Source organism: Hippoglossus stenolepis, chromosome 9, assembly GCF_022539355.2.
Source record: "Hippoglossus stenolepis isolate QCI-W04-F060 chromosome 9, HSTE1.2, whole genome shotgun sequence".
Classification (NCBI taxonomy): Eukaryota; Metazoa; Chordata; class Actinopteri; order Pleuronectiformes; family Pleuronectidae; genus Hippoglossus; species Hippoglossus stenolepis.
Genome location: NC_061491.1, coordinates 12,308,883 through 12,324,696, shown reverse-complemented (window position 1 = coordinate 12,324,696; position 15,814 = coordinate 12,308,883). Strand labels below are relative to the sequence as shown.

The following is a 15,814-nucleotide window of genomic DNA, read 5'->3' as shown; positions in this document are numbered from 1 at the left end:
CGGGGGTTTCCTTGTCTTTGACTGGAGACCGTCGAGCAGGAGAGGCGGACGATGACAGCATCCGTTGCTGTTATTCAGCCTTCACACATCTCAATGAACTGCCCGCACAGACGCCACTGATCGCGCCTGCTGCGTCCTGCAGGGGCAGAGCTACTGGTCAGTGTCTTTCGACTAAGAAGAGACACTGCGCCCATCTTTTTTACTTATGAGTTGTTTTTCATAGACTCCTCTCTTTCTTTTTTTATTTTGAAACTTCCGCAGTCGGTCCCTCTCTTCTGCCTCCGACCATGGTGCTAGGAAAGGTGAAGAGCTTCACAGTGAGCTACGACTGTCTCAATGACAGCAACGTCCCCGTGTTCTCCAGCGGGGACTGCGTCTCAGGGAGGGTGGTCATCGAGGTCACCGGGGAGATCCGCGTGAAGTCCCTCAAGATCCACGCGAAGGGATTTGCAAAAGTTCGCTGGACCGAGTCGAGGAACGCCGGCTCCAACACTGCCTACACGCAAAATTACACAGAAGAAGTGGAGTACCTGAATCACAAAGACATCTTGATTGGGCACGAGAGAGGTAAGACAGTGTTTTTTCCCCCATTTGATTCAATGTTTGAACCTGTTTTGTGGGAAGTGACTGGGAGATGCTCTTTGTGCTGGATGGAGATCAGGTTCACTGGAGGATGCTGTTGCCCTGAATTTGTTAAATATCAACGATTTAATTCGGGTTTAAGGCTAGGGACATCGAAGGGCAATTGGTGCTGGTGCTGAAATATTCCTACTTGGAGACATTTGCTGGATACTTCTCCATCGTCACTGGTTTGTGTCCAGGTGTCAGAATGAATGACAGCAGCCGTGCTCCCACTTGTTTTTCACTGTTTTTCAAGTGGAAAACGACCATTTCCGTCATTTCTCGACCCACCGAGCGAAGGACCGATACCTTACGGTGACATATATGCGGCTTTGTTGCAAAAATTCGCCGCAGAACCGCGTCATATTGAGCGTTTCTTTGTAGCTTTGTGAAGTTTCCACCCATTGTTCAAAGCGGTTCAATCCTGTTCAGAAAACTGGACCAGGGAGGGGGCGGTAGTAACGCGCAGACCCCGCCCCTGGCCGCTTGTCATTGGCTGAGGTGCTCATGTGTGGCCGAATGACATCACTCTCATGCGGAGAGAGGCAGAAAATTCAGCAACTTTGGGATAAAAAAAAAACTAATTACAAAAGCTTAATACTACACTTTAAAGATACTACTAGTATATCCACTCCAAATTAAATAATCTTTGTATTGTTTTAGTTTTTTCATATAAAGTAATATCGTTATGATGGTAATAATTTGGTTTAAAATGATATTTTCTCAACTTTTTTATGCAGTAAGAACCTGCAAAATGTTACAAGTCGATGCCTGCAATTAATGCACTTAAAACTCTATAAGAGTTAATCTCACATTAAATATAAACTGTCATTTTAACCACAACATTTTCACTCTAAAAATCGCATCATGTAAGCAGCTGTGCTTGCATATGCAAATCTTTTTTTAAATAGTTAGCTCATTGTGTTTTCATCCACATATAACCCATTTACACTTATCACAGAATGATTGGACCAATAGTGTGTGGTATTCAGTTGCTTGAAATATGAGCAGCAGGGAAACTGGAACTGGTTTTGTTAAAGATCAGCAGTTTGCCTTCATTATCAGCCGGATTAGGTTTACATTGGTGATGTATTTTTTTTTTCTATTGAAACATGTTTTTTATCATACACACAAGAACCAGTTTAGGACATAAATATACATACTGTGCAAGGAAAACATTTTAACTAGAACAAATATAGGGGATATTATGAAAAGTGGATATATAGGTGCACATATACACACATTTACAAGAGTTTGCAAAGCTCCTAAGAGGCACAAGTGGAACCAGTAGGAAACAAGAAATATCGACACAGATCTTTCTTGTTATTTCATAAAAGTGCAGATTTTTAGGGACATCAAAATTGTTGAGGAGGAGGGAAAAGGAGGCTTTATTATTTTTCCATTAGCAACACTTGATATGACATTCAACAATTAGAATATGAATCATATCATAAATAGTAGTTCCTCATGTTGAAACGTGTGCGTGCAGTGTAGTGTTGAGTGGATGCAGCGCCAGCAGCAGCAGCAGCAGCCGGCTCATAGTAGTGACTGCGGCGGCGCACAGTGAATGCGTAATGAGAGCAGAGAGGCTGTGGGAAGCTGCTCGCACCGGTTCAGGCCGGTCTCCTCCTGCTGGAGTCTGCAGCTTGACTGACAGCTCCGCACTTGTTTACCACACTGCTGCTGCTCGGGGGAGGGAGGAGTGCTGAGCTGGCAGGAGCACACACCCGGCCCCTGCTCTTCACACTGCACTCATCATCATGTTAGAATTTTAAAAAACTAAACAAATTATTTTTTTTACGAGCAGCTTCACTGTGCAACAGTGTCCTCTTTGGAAGACAGGAGAGCATCTTGTTCGATTGCAAATAGAAAAGAAGTTGTTGATGAGACAGATTTGGATTTGATCATTTAGCCTAGATTTCCCTCTATCCTGGTTTACAGATTCCTCATAACGTACCACAGTGGCCGTCTTTGTTGGCACAAAAGCACCGTCTTTCCCACACATTCAGCCTCTTTGGTTTGCTCTAAATATCGGTTGCCTTGGTTTTTCCACAGACAGATATACTGTAGTAAAATCCGTTTATTCTCTTTTCTTCTCCCCCACCCTGTGTTTTTTTTTTTTTTTTTTTCCTTTGGTATGACTTTCAGATGCCTTCGTAGAGCATTTTACACAGGTATGGTATACATGTGTTTGGAATATTGTCCTCCTTGTTTTTCAGACGATGACAACTCGGAGGAAGGGCTCACCACTATCCCTTCAGGAAGACATGAGTATGCATTCAGCCTCGAGCTTCCACAGACGTAAGGGTCTCTTTATATTACACATTATTCTGAAAATTCACAACAATAAGCTTTCGATACTTAACTCTGCTTTTTCCGCCTTCCTTTGTTTTCCTGCAGACCTCTGGCTACCTCTTTCGAAGGGAAGCACGGCAGCGTGCGCTACTGGGTAAAGGCAGAACTTCACAGACCGTGGCTCCTGCCCATGAAGACCAAGAAGGAATTTACGGTCTTTGAGCACATTGACATCAACACTCCACTATTGCTGGTAAGCCCTTCGGAAGCATATGCTTGGTTTTAAATTTGCCTTTCAGCTGGTGGAGGCATCGTTGTACGAAGAGAATATGACTTTAGTGCGACTTAATCTGAATGAATTTCCTAATTATGGGGAATCATTGGAAAGAACATGTCAGCAGTGCGAGTGCTGGAAAGAGGAATCTTGACTGAGTCTTAAAGTGGAAGAGTCTTGACTGATTAATCAATCAAAAGCAAAATATAGTCTCTAATATCATATAAATTATCATTTTATATATACTTTTTTTCCTGTGGTGTTTGTTGGTAAGACAAAAGAAAATTCTACATGTAATAATTATTCAATTTTTTTCTCTTTCAGTCACCACAGGCCGGCACAAAAGACAAGACGCTTTGCTGCTGGTTCTGCACCTCAGGTCCTATTTCCCTAAGTGCCAAAATTGAAAGGAAGGGATACACCCCAGGTGAGAATAAGTCATTGATCATTAATGCAACTGATTGTTAATCATCTATTGACCAGATGAGTGAATGAAAGCATTACACTTCATTCATTGATTTGTAAATACACACTAGATAAAGCTGAACCTCTCCTATGCGCCTCCCGTAGGAGAGTCGATCCAGATCTTTGCCGAGATCGAGAACTGTTCGTCCCGCATGGTGGTGCCAAAGGCAGCCATCTACCAGACCCAGACCTTCTATGCCAAAGGGAAGATGAAGGAGGTCAAGCAGCTGGTGGCCAACCTGCGGGGAGAGTCTTTGTCCTCGGGCAAAACAGAGACCTGGAGCGGCAAGATGCTGAAGATCCCACCTGTGTCGCCCTCCATCCTGGACTGCAGCATCATCAGAGTGGAGTACTCGCTCATGGTGAGCACAGCTCTATTGTGATTAGGTTCAATTGTCCTTTCTTTTTGTTTGTTGTTTGCTGTCCTCTCACCTTGATCAAGAGATTACTGGCCTAGATACTTGAATTGGTTTTTTTTGTTATCTCCATTACTCAGCGCCATTATTGTACTTAATCAATACTTCCTGGTAAGCCAGTATCTCTTCTGCTAAACAACCAGGCTGACTCAGCTAGCAACGGCCAACCTGGGCCTTGGATTGCACCAGGTGTTATCACCACATGCTGCTAAGAGCATTAGCCCAGAATATCTGTGGTAACACCTGCCTTGAAGGCGCTTATGACCTCCTTACCTCGAGAACAGACAGGCGCCAGGCAAGCTCTCTACCTTGCATAAGCAACCGACCTTAAGACATTGACCCACATCTTGTTGAAATGCTGCACAACCCATTAAGCCCAGGCTAGTGTGGTATAGGGTTAATTTCATGGTGAATGTTCAACCCCAAAGCGTGTTCTAACCTGGTGTCGTCATGTTCTCGCTCAGGTATATGTGGACATACCCGGAGCGATCAACCTGTCCCTGAACCTGCCCCTGGTCATCGGAACCATCCCTCTCCACTCCTTCGGTTCCCGCACTTCCAGTGTGAGCAGCCAGTGCAGCATGAGCTGGCTGGGCATGGGCCTGCCCGAGAGACCAGAAGGTAGGTTACATCCCACGGTGCTGAATCAAATATCAATTTCTATTTTAAATATGATTTCCACTGACACACAACTTTGCTCTTCCCCACTGCAGCTCCTCCTAGCTATGCAGAAATTGTGACTGAAGAGCAGAGGCAGAGCAGTCTAGACGTCCCAGCAGCCCGTGAGGAGCTGGATGGACCTCTCTTCGCCTATATCCACGAGTTCCGCTTCCAACCTCCTCCTCTGTACTCTGAGGTAAACGCCAAATACCATAAAGCAAAACTTTATGTATTCATTTTTCTGTTACAGACTGACTTGGATCAGTTATTTGTTTACATAAAGCATCATATTCTGTTCCCTTCTCCCCTCCAGATCGATCCAAACCCAGATCACGTCAGCCGCACGGAGGAGCGCAGGCTCGACGCTTGTCCATCACGCTGAAGGGTGTTCCTGAAATTCTCCTGACCGATTTTCAGGAACTCACAGAAACCTGTTTTCTAGGCTTGGCTTTGTTTATTTCTCTCCAACGACGATGTTAACCCTACGCTGTTAACATCAGGAGAAAAACAAAGTATCCAACCAACCAACTGACGAAATCTTGGACAAATACCCACAGTTGAGTTGGGTTGGACACATCTGTTTCTGCCTACCCTCAGTGGAAGAAACAGGAGTTACAAGTTTGGGGTGTCGCTTCCTTCCTGTGTCATGCTGCTGAGGGTGGGATGTGTACAGATGAAAAAAATAATGATCCCCACTAGCAGCGAGAGCCCTGGCGATAGCATTGACGATGGGAAGGAAGAATCCCGACCCAAGGCTCAGCCTGCCAAGCTTCTCTTTCACCCTTGATTCTTCTGCACTCATGGCACATATGGACATGGCTCCTCAACACAAAGGGCAGGACTGATCATGTCCAGACTTCAGCTGAATCACAGAAAATGGGATGAAGAGAGACAAATAACAACAACAACAACAACAACAACAACAACAACGACGTTCTAACCACCACCAGTCTGTATGAATGAAAGTTTTCAGCGGCAGCAGTCATCACCAGAGCAAAGACTAAGGTCCCCTTGCCTCATTTTGGGATTTTGTTTTGCACATTTTATTCTTTACTTGAGTTGTGTGGCTTCGTTTAATGATGAGAATTGAAAAAAAAAAATCACTAATAGTTTGGTTTCAGCCTTGTTATGCGCCAGACTAAAAACGTTTTAAGACTTTCTTCTGCTTAACTTTGAGCAACGCTGAGAACAGGATTTTATTTTTTGGAAAAAGAAACTTAATGAAAAAGACTGAAAAGGTCAAGAACAATGCACTGAATTTGTTTTAAGCTGTTTAAGAATGTTTTCTTTCTCTCCTTACGACATTTCCTCAGTGACTTAAAACAACTAGACTGGACTTTTACAACAGCTGCAGCATAATGATTTTCATCTGGAAGCTCTTTATAAGACGTTGCCTCTACAGCTTGGATCTCGGTGTGGCTTCCCTTGTTTTTCTTTAGTTTAGCTCTGTTATTCTCTTCTTGTATTTAGCTCAAATCATAGAATAGTTTGTTTTTTTTTTAGCCTTTTTTGTGTTGTGGTTGCTCTGGTTTTGGACTAGGAGGGTTGCAGACCTGCGTTTGCCACTAAAATGTTAGCCCAGGAGAAAAGTTGATTGTATGCGTGCATAACAGAAGGTCGAGGGACCTGCCTCGCCCTGATTGCCTGCAGCCCCTCTACTCCTAATCTCAGGGTAAACCAGGTTTGCATAAACTGCCCAAAAAGCACTGTCTCAGGTGGTCTTCTCACTTGCCAAACGGTTGTTGAAAAAAAGAGAGAAAAAAACGTTTAAAATTGCACTGTTAAAAAATAATGAGTTATTATTTTTTTTTTTTGTAAACTACCAAAACGAGAGAATAGACCTGTAGAGAAGCAAGGCAGCTTTCTGAGATGAATCACATTCCCTTTTTGTCCTGCTGCACTTGCCCAGTTCATCCAACCACCAGTTAGATTTTTACCAGACCAGTGAAGCCAGAATGCTATGTTTAAAAAAAACAAGAAAAAAGAAAGGAAGAAGTAAAATAAGTAGAGGAAATGACATTGCTTCTGCATTTTAGAAACAAACCCAGTGCGCGTGAAAAGCTGGGGACGCTGTTAAACCTCTGTGCAGTCTGGTCAGAACAAGTAGTAGTAGGTTGACATGAGTAATACATTGGTTTTCTAACTCTTTCAACACAAGAAAGTCCGGCTGCAACAGAGGTTTGACAAAGTCGGGAAATAAAAGAAAAGCAGCACTTTTTTTGATAAGAAAAAAAAACTGCATTCAATGGTGAAGGTCTGGAGAAAAAAAAACACATGTAGGATGTAAATGCATTACTTAATTTTTCTTTAAAGATCAATAACCTTTTTTTTTTTAAGTTTACATTAAAACATAGCTGACACAAGTTTGTACATGGTGTGTGTGTGTGTGTGTGCGTGTGCGTGTGTGTGTGCATGCTCTTATCGAGATCCAGCTGGCAACTAAATATACAGCTTCCGACAGTAATCAACGCACTGCAGATTATTAAAGTGATCTTATCTTAGTGGCCTTGACTCAGACAAAAAAAACCTGATCATGATTCTTCATCTTTCAGTGTCTACGTTAACTCTTGTTCTCCTTTTTTCTTTTTTTTTATTATGTTTGTGAACACCTGTATGTTTTACACCTTTTTCGTGTTTTTATTTTCCAAAAGGACAAAAAGGGAAGAGGTTTTAAAAAAAAAAAGTCCTTTTAGAAGCAAGTGTTTAAAAAAAAAAAAGAAAAAAAAGAAAAAGACATCCTGGACAGGTTTCTCGATTGTGTTTCATTTCCTGAGGCTGATGAGGGTTGACTTTATATTTTTTTCATGTATTTCTGGGCATTGATATAGTTTGCTTTCTAGTTTAACAAGCAACCTTGTTGGGTTAGTATCCCTGACCTCTGACCCCCCCCCCCCCAGGCCCCAGGGGTGGCAGCTGTTGACCAGCGCCCCCAACTCTGAAAAACATTTTGGTAACATGGGACAGCAGACAACCTGCTTCTTCCACTCATGTTCTATCCTGTTCTGTTTGTTTGCAGCTCTTTGTTTTTTGCATCTTATCTTAGGGAAAAGTGAATCAAGCTACGCTGTGATGAATAAGCTCACACGGTTGTTTCAGGTTGGTCGATTCCATAGTCCATTTGCTTGGGCCTCAGAGTAGTCCAGTGTCAAAACTAAGCTAAACTCCTGGTCTGTTTGAAGCCAGGAACTGAAATGTTCAGAGTTTTAAAGAACCCACGAGACGGGATCTGAAACATTTTAGAAACAAAGTGCAATATTACTCACTGAATTTTTCTTCATTCTCCATTTGTTTGTTTGTTTTTGTCTTTTTTTTTTGTCTGTTAATCATGACGTTGTATAGATATTCTATGAATATGCTATGTTCTGAATGATTTTACCTTTTGTCTAGTTCTTCCTTTTGATTTGAATAAACATTTTGTTCAAAATTACAATGGACTCTGAACGTATGTACAACACAATTATACAAATACACATGTGAAATAGAATTTGTGAAGATGTACATCATATACAGTTGGTTGATTTTTGACAGAATCACAACAAAACATATCTTCAACTGAAAATCAAGCAGGGGATAAACAAATTATTCATAGTTATCTATTGATTTACCCTAGAAACCTATTTTATTTTGGCTATACTTTCTTCAGATTAGAAACACCAGTTGCCTCTCTGCTGGACAGGGATTGTCTGAAAACATGTACAACAGCGCCTCTAGAGGTGGTTGAAAGACAGCACGAGGCCCTGCTGGTAGGTTTGTGCTCGTTAGTGAAGACCAAAGGCATAAAAGGATGTCTTACTTTCATCATGAAGAAAAATCACTTAAAATTATTTTAAAGCAAGACTCTGTTTTTAGAGTCTGTGTCAGATTTTCATCTCAGAGATGTAAATTTCTCGAAACAGAAATGTGTTATTGGACGAACAAGGCACAAGGATACACCGAATTTATTCCTCCATTCGTTCTGTGTGAACAAGTCCACACTGTCTGTCACTGACCACAGGGCTTAACTGTGAGGATTCCTCAGGTCAGAACAGGAGAGACGAAACCAGAAAAAGTTTCAGTTTCCTCTGTAAGAACCAAGTGAAGTATGTGACTGCTTCAGGCCTGAGTGAGTCAGACTGAATATTCAACCCACACTCTTCTCAGCTTATGGTTATTTGTTAGTGTTGATGGAGAATACTGTTAAAGCTCTTGATGGGTTATTGATCATGTTCCTCACATTGCTGCGTCTTTGATAGAAAACAGAAGTGGTGGCAAGTTAGCTGTTGAAATCTACATGTGTGTGATGAATCAGAATCAGAAAAACTTCCCCAGTGAGTAACTGTGTTAATAAAGAGACTTAGTGTTTCCAGTATGATAACAGGGAACAGAACTATCTCAACCAGCATGTTTAAAGAGGATACGGCTTCACAGAAGTTAAGAAATGCCCAAAAAGCATACAAAAAAGTCAGAAAATGTAGAAAAACGAGCAGGAGTGAAGCAATGGGCTGCATGCATGGTTAACACATGCACGACTGAAAAAAATCAGTTCAGAGTTCCGTAAAAAAAATAGAAATGCATAAGATCTTCTTTGAAAACAATCATTCAGAGCACCCTTCTCTAGGTGACTCACAATGAACCTGATGTGAGTTGATGGCTACAAGCCTGACAACCCACAGCTACAGGTCAACATACAGCAAAACAAAGCACACGTTTTATTTATCACTTCTGCAACCAATGAAAAGCACATCTGACATCTGTGTTTCTTAGATTAATGCTTCACTTTGAGGTGAAAGTAAATTGAACAGTGTTGAGTCAATCCGGAGCAGTCCTTCAAACATCTGGCACCACTGCAACACAAGAATATGTCCTCTGCACTGTTTGTGCAAACCAAACATAAAGTTGCTGGGATCAGCAAAATACTACAAATCCGAGTCTGAAAAATTTGAGCAAAGTTTTGTCAGATGGGTTTAAATTGGGTAAAGCTTTTGTGCTTTAGTTAGAATTTTGTTTTCAACCATTCTCACCACATGCGCTCATCAGCAAATGGCACGGCCTCAGCTCACAATGTAGAAATTAAATGTTTTACTGAGAAGAGAAACATTTTGATTTGGGGAACTCAAAGTTTTGCACTTCTTGTTATCCAATGGGTTACATTATTAACTCTGTTAATGTCCATGTGACCAACCAGGCGTGTTTCTAAAATCCTTGATTTGCTTCACGCTGCAGTGAATATTTAACCTGCACAAGTTGCACTATCCCATCTTTAAATAGTGATGCTCTCTTTCTGGTTTGTTTACACATGACCCCTCGATGACAGTCAGCAGTCTGTTTCGCGAGCAGCCACTCGTAGTGTATCGACCTGAGTTTTACGTCAGCCCACTAATTGATTTTGACACAAACTACAGGCATGCATGTGCAAATGAGCTCAGCAAATTCAATCATGCCAGTTGTGAATGCATATACTGTGTGCTGTGTGTCTCGTATAGGTCAAGCTGCAAGGCAACGCACAGAATGATCTACGATAAGCACGAAAAGTCGTCACAGTTGCGTAACTGAGGCTGGCAGTGATTTGATTTCCAAACGTCCTGTGATGCATAAACACGTGGTAAAGGTACGGGAAAGAGGAAAACTGCTTCTGACTCCAAACTGACGAATGAAAAGTCATCAACTTCTCATCGGGGGACTTTTTTTTGTGTGCAAATGATCAGTTTGGAGCAGCATCAGTGATGACTCAGCAGCCCCCCCGCCCCCCGTCAGCTTTGACCAAGCACTTCAGTTTGCTTTTGTCCCCTCCCCTCCTCCCCTTTGGGCCCCTTTGACTTTTGTGGGCCCAGGCCTTTGTGGGTGTCTGACCCTGTGGATTGAAAAAAAAAAAAAGGAGAAGGGGATTGTTGAGGGGAGAGCATAGATTGGGGGGCGGCGTGCGTGTGCAGCGGGAGCGTTGATTAGCAAGTGCTGACACTGGACAGGCCTCAGCTGTTTCCTCTCACCAGCTAATCCCACTGCCCTGAAGCCGCTGTGATCCAGAGGTTCTCGGCAGTGCGGTTCAGCATGGATGGGGGGAGATTTGGGACAGAGGGCCCCCTGTACACCTGCCACATCATCACTGTGACATAATAGCAGCACACACACGCGCACACACACACACACACACTGAGGCACGGAGCTAAGCATCTTTTCCAGCCCACACATTCCTCGAAACAATGGAATAACCAATATTACCACACATCTGACAAACGCAGGAACTGATCTGCAGACAGGGATTATAGATGACTCTGAGATTTAATAAATGTATCTGACAAAAACCTTTTTATGACTGCTATGTTCTATTTTAAGTCAGATGAGTAAAATCGTCACGCTCATGTCATCTTACACGACTTATATCACACATATTCATTCCCATAAAACATGTTGCACAGGTCATACTGTTAGACCTGTAGAAGACGCAGCTCAAGGACTGATGGTTAAACAATAATCACCTCTTGTCCTCTTCCCAGCACTTCTGAGGCACATGTTTTAATTTCTACAAGGATCAAATCCAATCTTTGTATTCAGGTTTTCTTGTTTGTTTCGAAAGCTGTTGTAATATTTTAAACCACATTTATTGGCAAACCCAGGCGACCAGGCTGTGCAACTTTTCCAAAAGGATTTAACCAGTTTGTCACAAACCACATTCTATCCTCCCGCCAAATAAACCCGACTGCACTCTACGCCCTATCCTCATAACCTCGTCATTGTCTTTCTGTGCTCCTCCTTCCCTCCTCACAGTCTTTTCAAGTTCATCGTCTCACCCACACAAACCAATCTGCAACATCCCTCACTTACTAAACTCAATGTATTTTATTTGAGCCAAACTCAGCCTATATGATAAATGATTTTGTGTGAATATTAAAATATTAGTTTTTGCTTTTTAAAAAGTTTTAATGCTTCGCACGAAAAGTCTCCTACTCAGTCTGTTTGAGCTTCATCAGTACAACATGTCTACATCATTGTGTTAGTTGTATGTTGGATCACAACAAGCAGCCAGTAGTTGAGATATCACAAAATCCTGTTTGTCCCTCTTCAACTCAGACAGAGGGACTTTCTCCCTTCTACGGCTGAATGTGAAATCAGTCTGTTATTGTCAAACAGATCTTTTTTGTGGAGAGGGATTTGTTGGCATGTTATTCGGTTAATACATCCTGTAGGAAGGTGCATCAGAGAACACACTGGGCCACTACTCAATAACTATTTTATCATCCTCACTGACTCACAGTCACAGCAGCAGCTCTGCAGCCGCTCTCCATCTGTCCCTAGCACAGGCTTACTCTGTTTCTTCTTAACCCGAAGAACAGACAGAGATAGAGCTGCTGATAGAGGTGGAGTGGGCAGCAATGTCCTTTTTCTCCCAAGGACTTTTCTGCATGATCTTCCTTGGAAGCTGGTTCATTCCAGTTTGAAACCCTCCTGCTTGAGGAGGCTGACAGCAGAGGCTGCAGCTTTTTCGTCACTGTTGTTTTGACCTTGTCAGGGACAAGTTGTTTTCCTCGGCTGAACGTACCACATTGGACCGTTGAAAGACAGAATAACTTACCACCACACAAAGGTTGACCTCTGCCGGTTTTATACAGAGGATACATAAATGTAGAAAAGACTCTGCAGGTCGATGGGGTTGAAAATATAACTTACCGAATGGATTACGTACATTAAGTTGTTATGATTTGTATCATAAGATTTCTAAATATTGATATAATACGCAAATGAGGCGATATCTTTTTTCAATTTATTTTTCATATTAGAGACTGAAGATTTCACTGATGGAATTTACTCCTTTTTTTTAATCACATCATTAATCAAAAATAATATCAGCCATAAAAAAGAATTGTCTCCATGTTTTTCGAGATACAATTTTACTTAAATGAACAAACCCCTGTGTAACAACCCTTGGACTATAGATATGAATACAAGAGGAGTTTGGGGCATGTGAGAGATTTCGTGCTCAGTGTACGAGAAAAACTCATTTCAAGGAAACGACCTTCAAAGATATGTATTAGAATTAAAATCTACAAATGCCAATAGACAAAGTACACCTGAATGTGTATTTTCTTCTAATAAGTCTGAAAGAATTAAATCAAAATAGACCAAAATGATCAAAATTAACCACTGGAGAAAACACAATGTTTTCCCCTGTGGTGTCCTGAGCACAACCTCATGCAGACCTTTTGTCCCGGCATCTTCTCACATTACCAACACATATGCACATGTGTTGTTTACTGCAACAACATTTTAAGTGAATGTTAATGTGTGTGCATGCATATCAACAGCAGCTGCAGAACAGTATATGTCACTTGTCAGTTTTTAGCCTGCTTGACTTTAAATTAGTCCCACAGTGAAAGACAGATGTCAAATTCCTCGTCTAATCTCAGCCACAAGAGTCTGTCATCACCTCGCTGATGTGTCAATATTTCTGTTAACTAGACAAACTTTTTATTGTTTTTTTTAGATTTAAGAAAGAGAGGCAGTTGGCAGTTGCTAGCATTGGCACAGGGACTGAGTATAATTGATGATGATAGTGCTAATTGAAAGTCCTTTTAAATATCCTCTGTGGAGCTGCGTAGGCAGTTGTGGACCACCATGTTTTGTATGGACAGGAACCTGATCGTCACAGTGACACTCTGCTATGTTCCCATGCCAGAACTTCCATTCCTCTCATACCAAAGTCCCCAGCATGGTCAGCATACCACCTCCGACCATCCCTCACACACTGTACTCCAGTCCCCTCAAATGGAATGCATGCAACTCTTACACACCGCAAGTTCAAGACCCTGCAGTTACTACCGCTGGGAAAAGTCCTGCACAGCTCACACCTCTTTTTGCTCCCACTGTAGATCCGGCCAAAATAGTAACAGTAACATGTAGGGTTCAGGTCGAAGGTGCAGGAGATGATATTTGGTGTCATTTTAATTGTATATAGAGAGAAATAGTTTGTATTAAAATAGGGCAGATTAATCTCCAAAGTCACCTTTGAGATTGGAGTTAATCCAACTCTTTTGTGTCCATCGTAACTGAGCCCACAGAGTCAAAACAAGCTCAGTGCAAAGTGACGTCAGTTTGATCTCTTGTTACTCAGGCTGCAGAGACATTACATAGCTATACTGTTGTGTAGGTTTATGATATAAGCTGTGCTCCTCAGCTCCTCACTGGTTCTCCTCATACCACAACTCAATTTCTCTCCTGCGCCTGTTATTTCTACTGTCCCTGGTCTGTTAGACGTCTACAGTAGCAGACTTATACTTCAAACCTGTGGTCTCTATGTACTGTATATGTAGTGACCTCTCCACTTTTGAAACTAGCATTGGGATCCATATGTGTTACTATAAAACATTATCTAATTTTGGGTTGTCGGTCTCCTTCACGCCCCGGCCACACTGCCTGCGTGAGCGTTTCAATGTCACAATCAGGAATATTTGCAACATCTCCTGTACCTCTTTCAAATTAAAATCACTTTTATCAACATTTTAGTTGACTGAATCCATTCTTTTGTTTAAACAAGTTTTATTTTGTTATCATTGCAGGACCTGAAGATGCAAGGCTTCATGCCGTAGAGTCCTGGCATTTAGTTGAATACAAAGGCTACTTTTTATTCAAGGAAATACAGTGATCATACCAAAACCCCACATAAAAGCTCCGTAGCAGACACGCTCCCTGTGTGAAAAAAAAGATGCCCATGATGCACAACAGTTCAGCGACGAAGCTGCCACGCCCATGCGTTAAGGAACGTCACGTCTGGGTTTTATCCTTTTCAGATGCGGAAGCAAAATTCTCACATAGAAACAACTCCAGAGGCTGTGGAGGAAACATAAGTGTATATTTTTAATAAAATCTTGTTTCAACATCATTTCCCCACACACTCATTCACTGGTGTCTGAAACCTGCAAGTTGCTTTTTAACATTCGTCCTTGCTAGCAGAGGTAGAGGGAATGCTTTGTCATGCGGACCTGAGGACAATACTTCAAAATCCTGTCGGAGCCAGGCCACAAAGAAAAAGTCACACAGAGTTCACTTCTGACAGACTTGCCCTTTCTCCCTCCCCCTCTCTTTCGCTCTCACTTTTCCAGCATTTTTCATCCGCAGCAATTCGTGCATCCACATTGTTGTCCTCTCCCTAAGGTTTCCATCTAAATCCTCACCTCATCAGCAGGTGTGTGAAAGTTTTGCAGAGGCCCGAAACTGCTCCGACGACTACTGCAGAACAACAGGAGATGGTATTTCCCTTACCGTTGACTTTGGACACTGCATGACATGGATGTAAGGAGAAAAAAAACAAAGTCACCATGATGGGAATGTACCACACATATACATAAAGTGAAGTTACATACCACGCAACTGAGATTACTGTATTTCCTCACCGGGTTGAGCAATGCTGGCTGCTCTGCTCTATTCTGAGACCTCGAGGGGAGGAATGGGAGATATCTCCGCCACGCCGCCTCTCCTCCTATTCACCGAGGATTTGGCTGCAGAACAGACTGTGGCTGAAATTCCACTGTAGCCCTAAATACAGACGCTGAGATGCTGCCAAATGAACCCACAAAATGTTGCAGTTAATACCTTGTTAAGAGGTGAATTGATTGTACGTCTACATTAGTGGCTGTGCGTGCCTTAATATAGTATCCTACAATCTCCCTCGCTCATTCATTCAATCAGAAGTGGTAGCTGAGAGCTCAGATGCAGCGGGTATGGTCGACATCATGTCATCGCATCTTGTAAACTGAGATCCCAGGTGATTTAGGTGCTCAACTGTGGATAATTGCTATTCAGTCTATTCGTGGCGTATAAAATATGATATGTGACCGCGTGTGGCCAAATGAAGCCTGATTATCCAAGGTGAAACTCGATGTATGTTTTATGCAACTCTCCCCACAAAGTCCTCGGTCACCTTATGCTTGGCTTCAAGGGGATGAGAAGCCAGACATAAGACTGCTGCTAGACCACATGTTTTATCTTACACTGCTGGTCCACACTGGTCCCCACTGGTACCCGGTGGTCCCCAGTGGAAGTTGCTCAGTTTCCTTTTTTAGCCATGGCTGACTCATAGCATAGCCCGACTCCAGTCCACTCCACCGCAAAC

At 42.3% G+C, this 15,814-nt stretch overlaps 1 protein-coding gene and 1 long non-coding RNA gene across 3 annotated transcripts; one reads left to right on the top strand and one right to left on the bottom strand.

Moving 5' to 3' along the window:
- arrdc3a (arrestin domain containing 3a) lies at positions 1-8,158 on the top strand. The gene is made up of 9 exons (XM_035165614.2): positions 1-156; positions 262-567; positions 2,841-2,922; positions 3,022-3,169; positions 3,515-3,617; positions 3,761-4,017; positions 4,536-4,692; positions 4,785-4,927; positions 5,045-8,158. The coding sequence occupies exons 2-9, from the start codon at positions 288-290 to the stop codon at positions 5,111-5,113; spliced, it is 1,239 nt and encodes a 412-aa protein (XP_035021505.1). The 5' UTR covers positions 1-156; positions 262-287; the 3' UTR covers positions 5,114-8,158.
- Positions 8,159-14,230: 6,072 nt separating this feature from the next.
- On the bottom strand, positions 14,231-15,570 carry LOC118115306. 2 transcript variants are annotated; one of them, XR_004697542.2, is made up of 3 exons: positions 15,066-15,570; positions 14,877-14,979; positions 14,231-14,532 (listed from the first exon to the last, which is right to left on the bottom strand). It is a non-coding gene; the product is annotated as an uncharacterized LOC118115306 (long non-coding RNA). The 2 variants fall into 2 exon arrangements; XR_004697543.2 differs by having other exon boundaries at positions 15,096-15,569.
- Between the last annotated feature and the right edge of the window lie 244 nt (positions 15,571-15,814).

Bases quoted from the DNA above. Each gene is read 5' to 3' on its own strand.
- arrdc3a (XM_035165614.2), top strand. From the start codon at position 288: ATGGTGCTAGGAAAGGTGAAGAGCTTCACAGTGAGCTACGACTGTCTC. The intron at 3,618-3,760 runs GTGAGAATAAGT...CGCCTCCCGTAG, and splicing joins AAGGAAGGGATACACCCCAG to GAGAGTCGATCCAGATCTTT. The intron at 4,693-4,784 runs GTAGGTTACATC...TCCCCACTGCAG, and splicing joins CCTGCCCGAGAGACCAGAAG to CTCCTCCTAGCTATGCAGAA.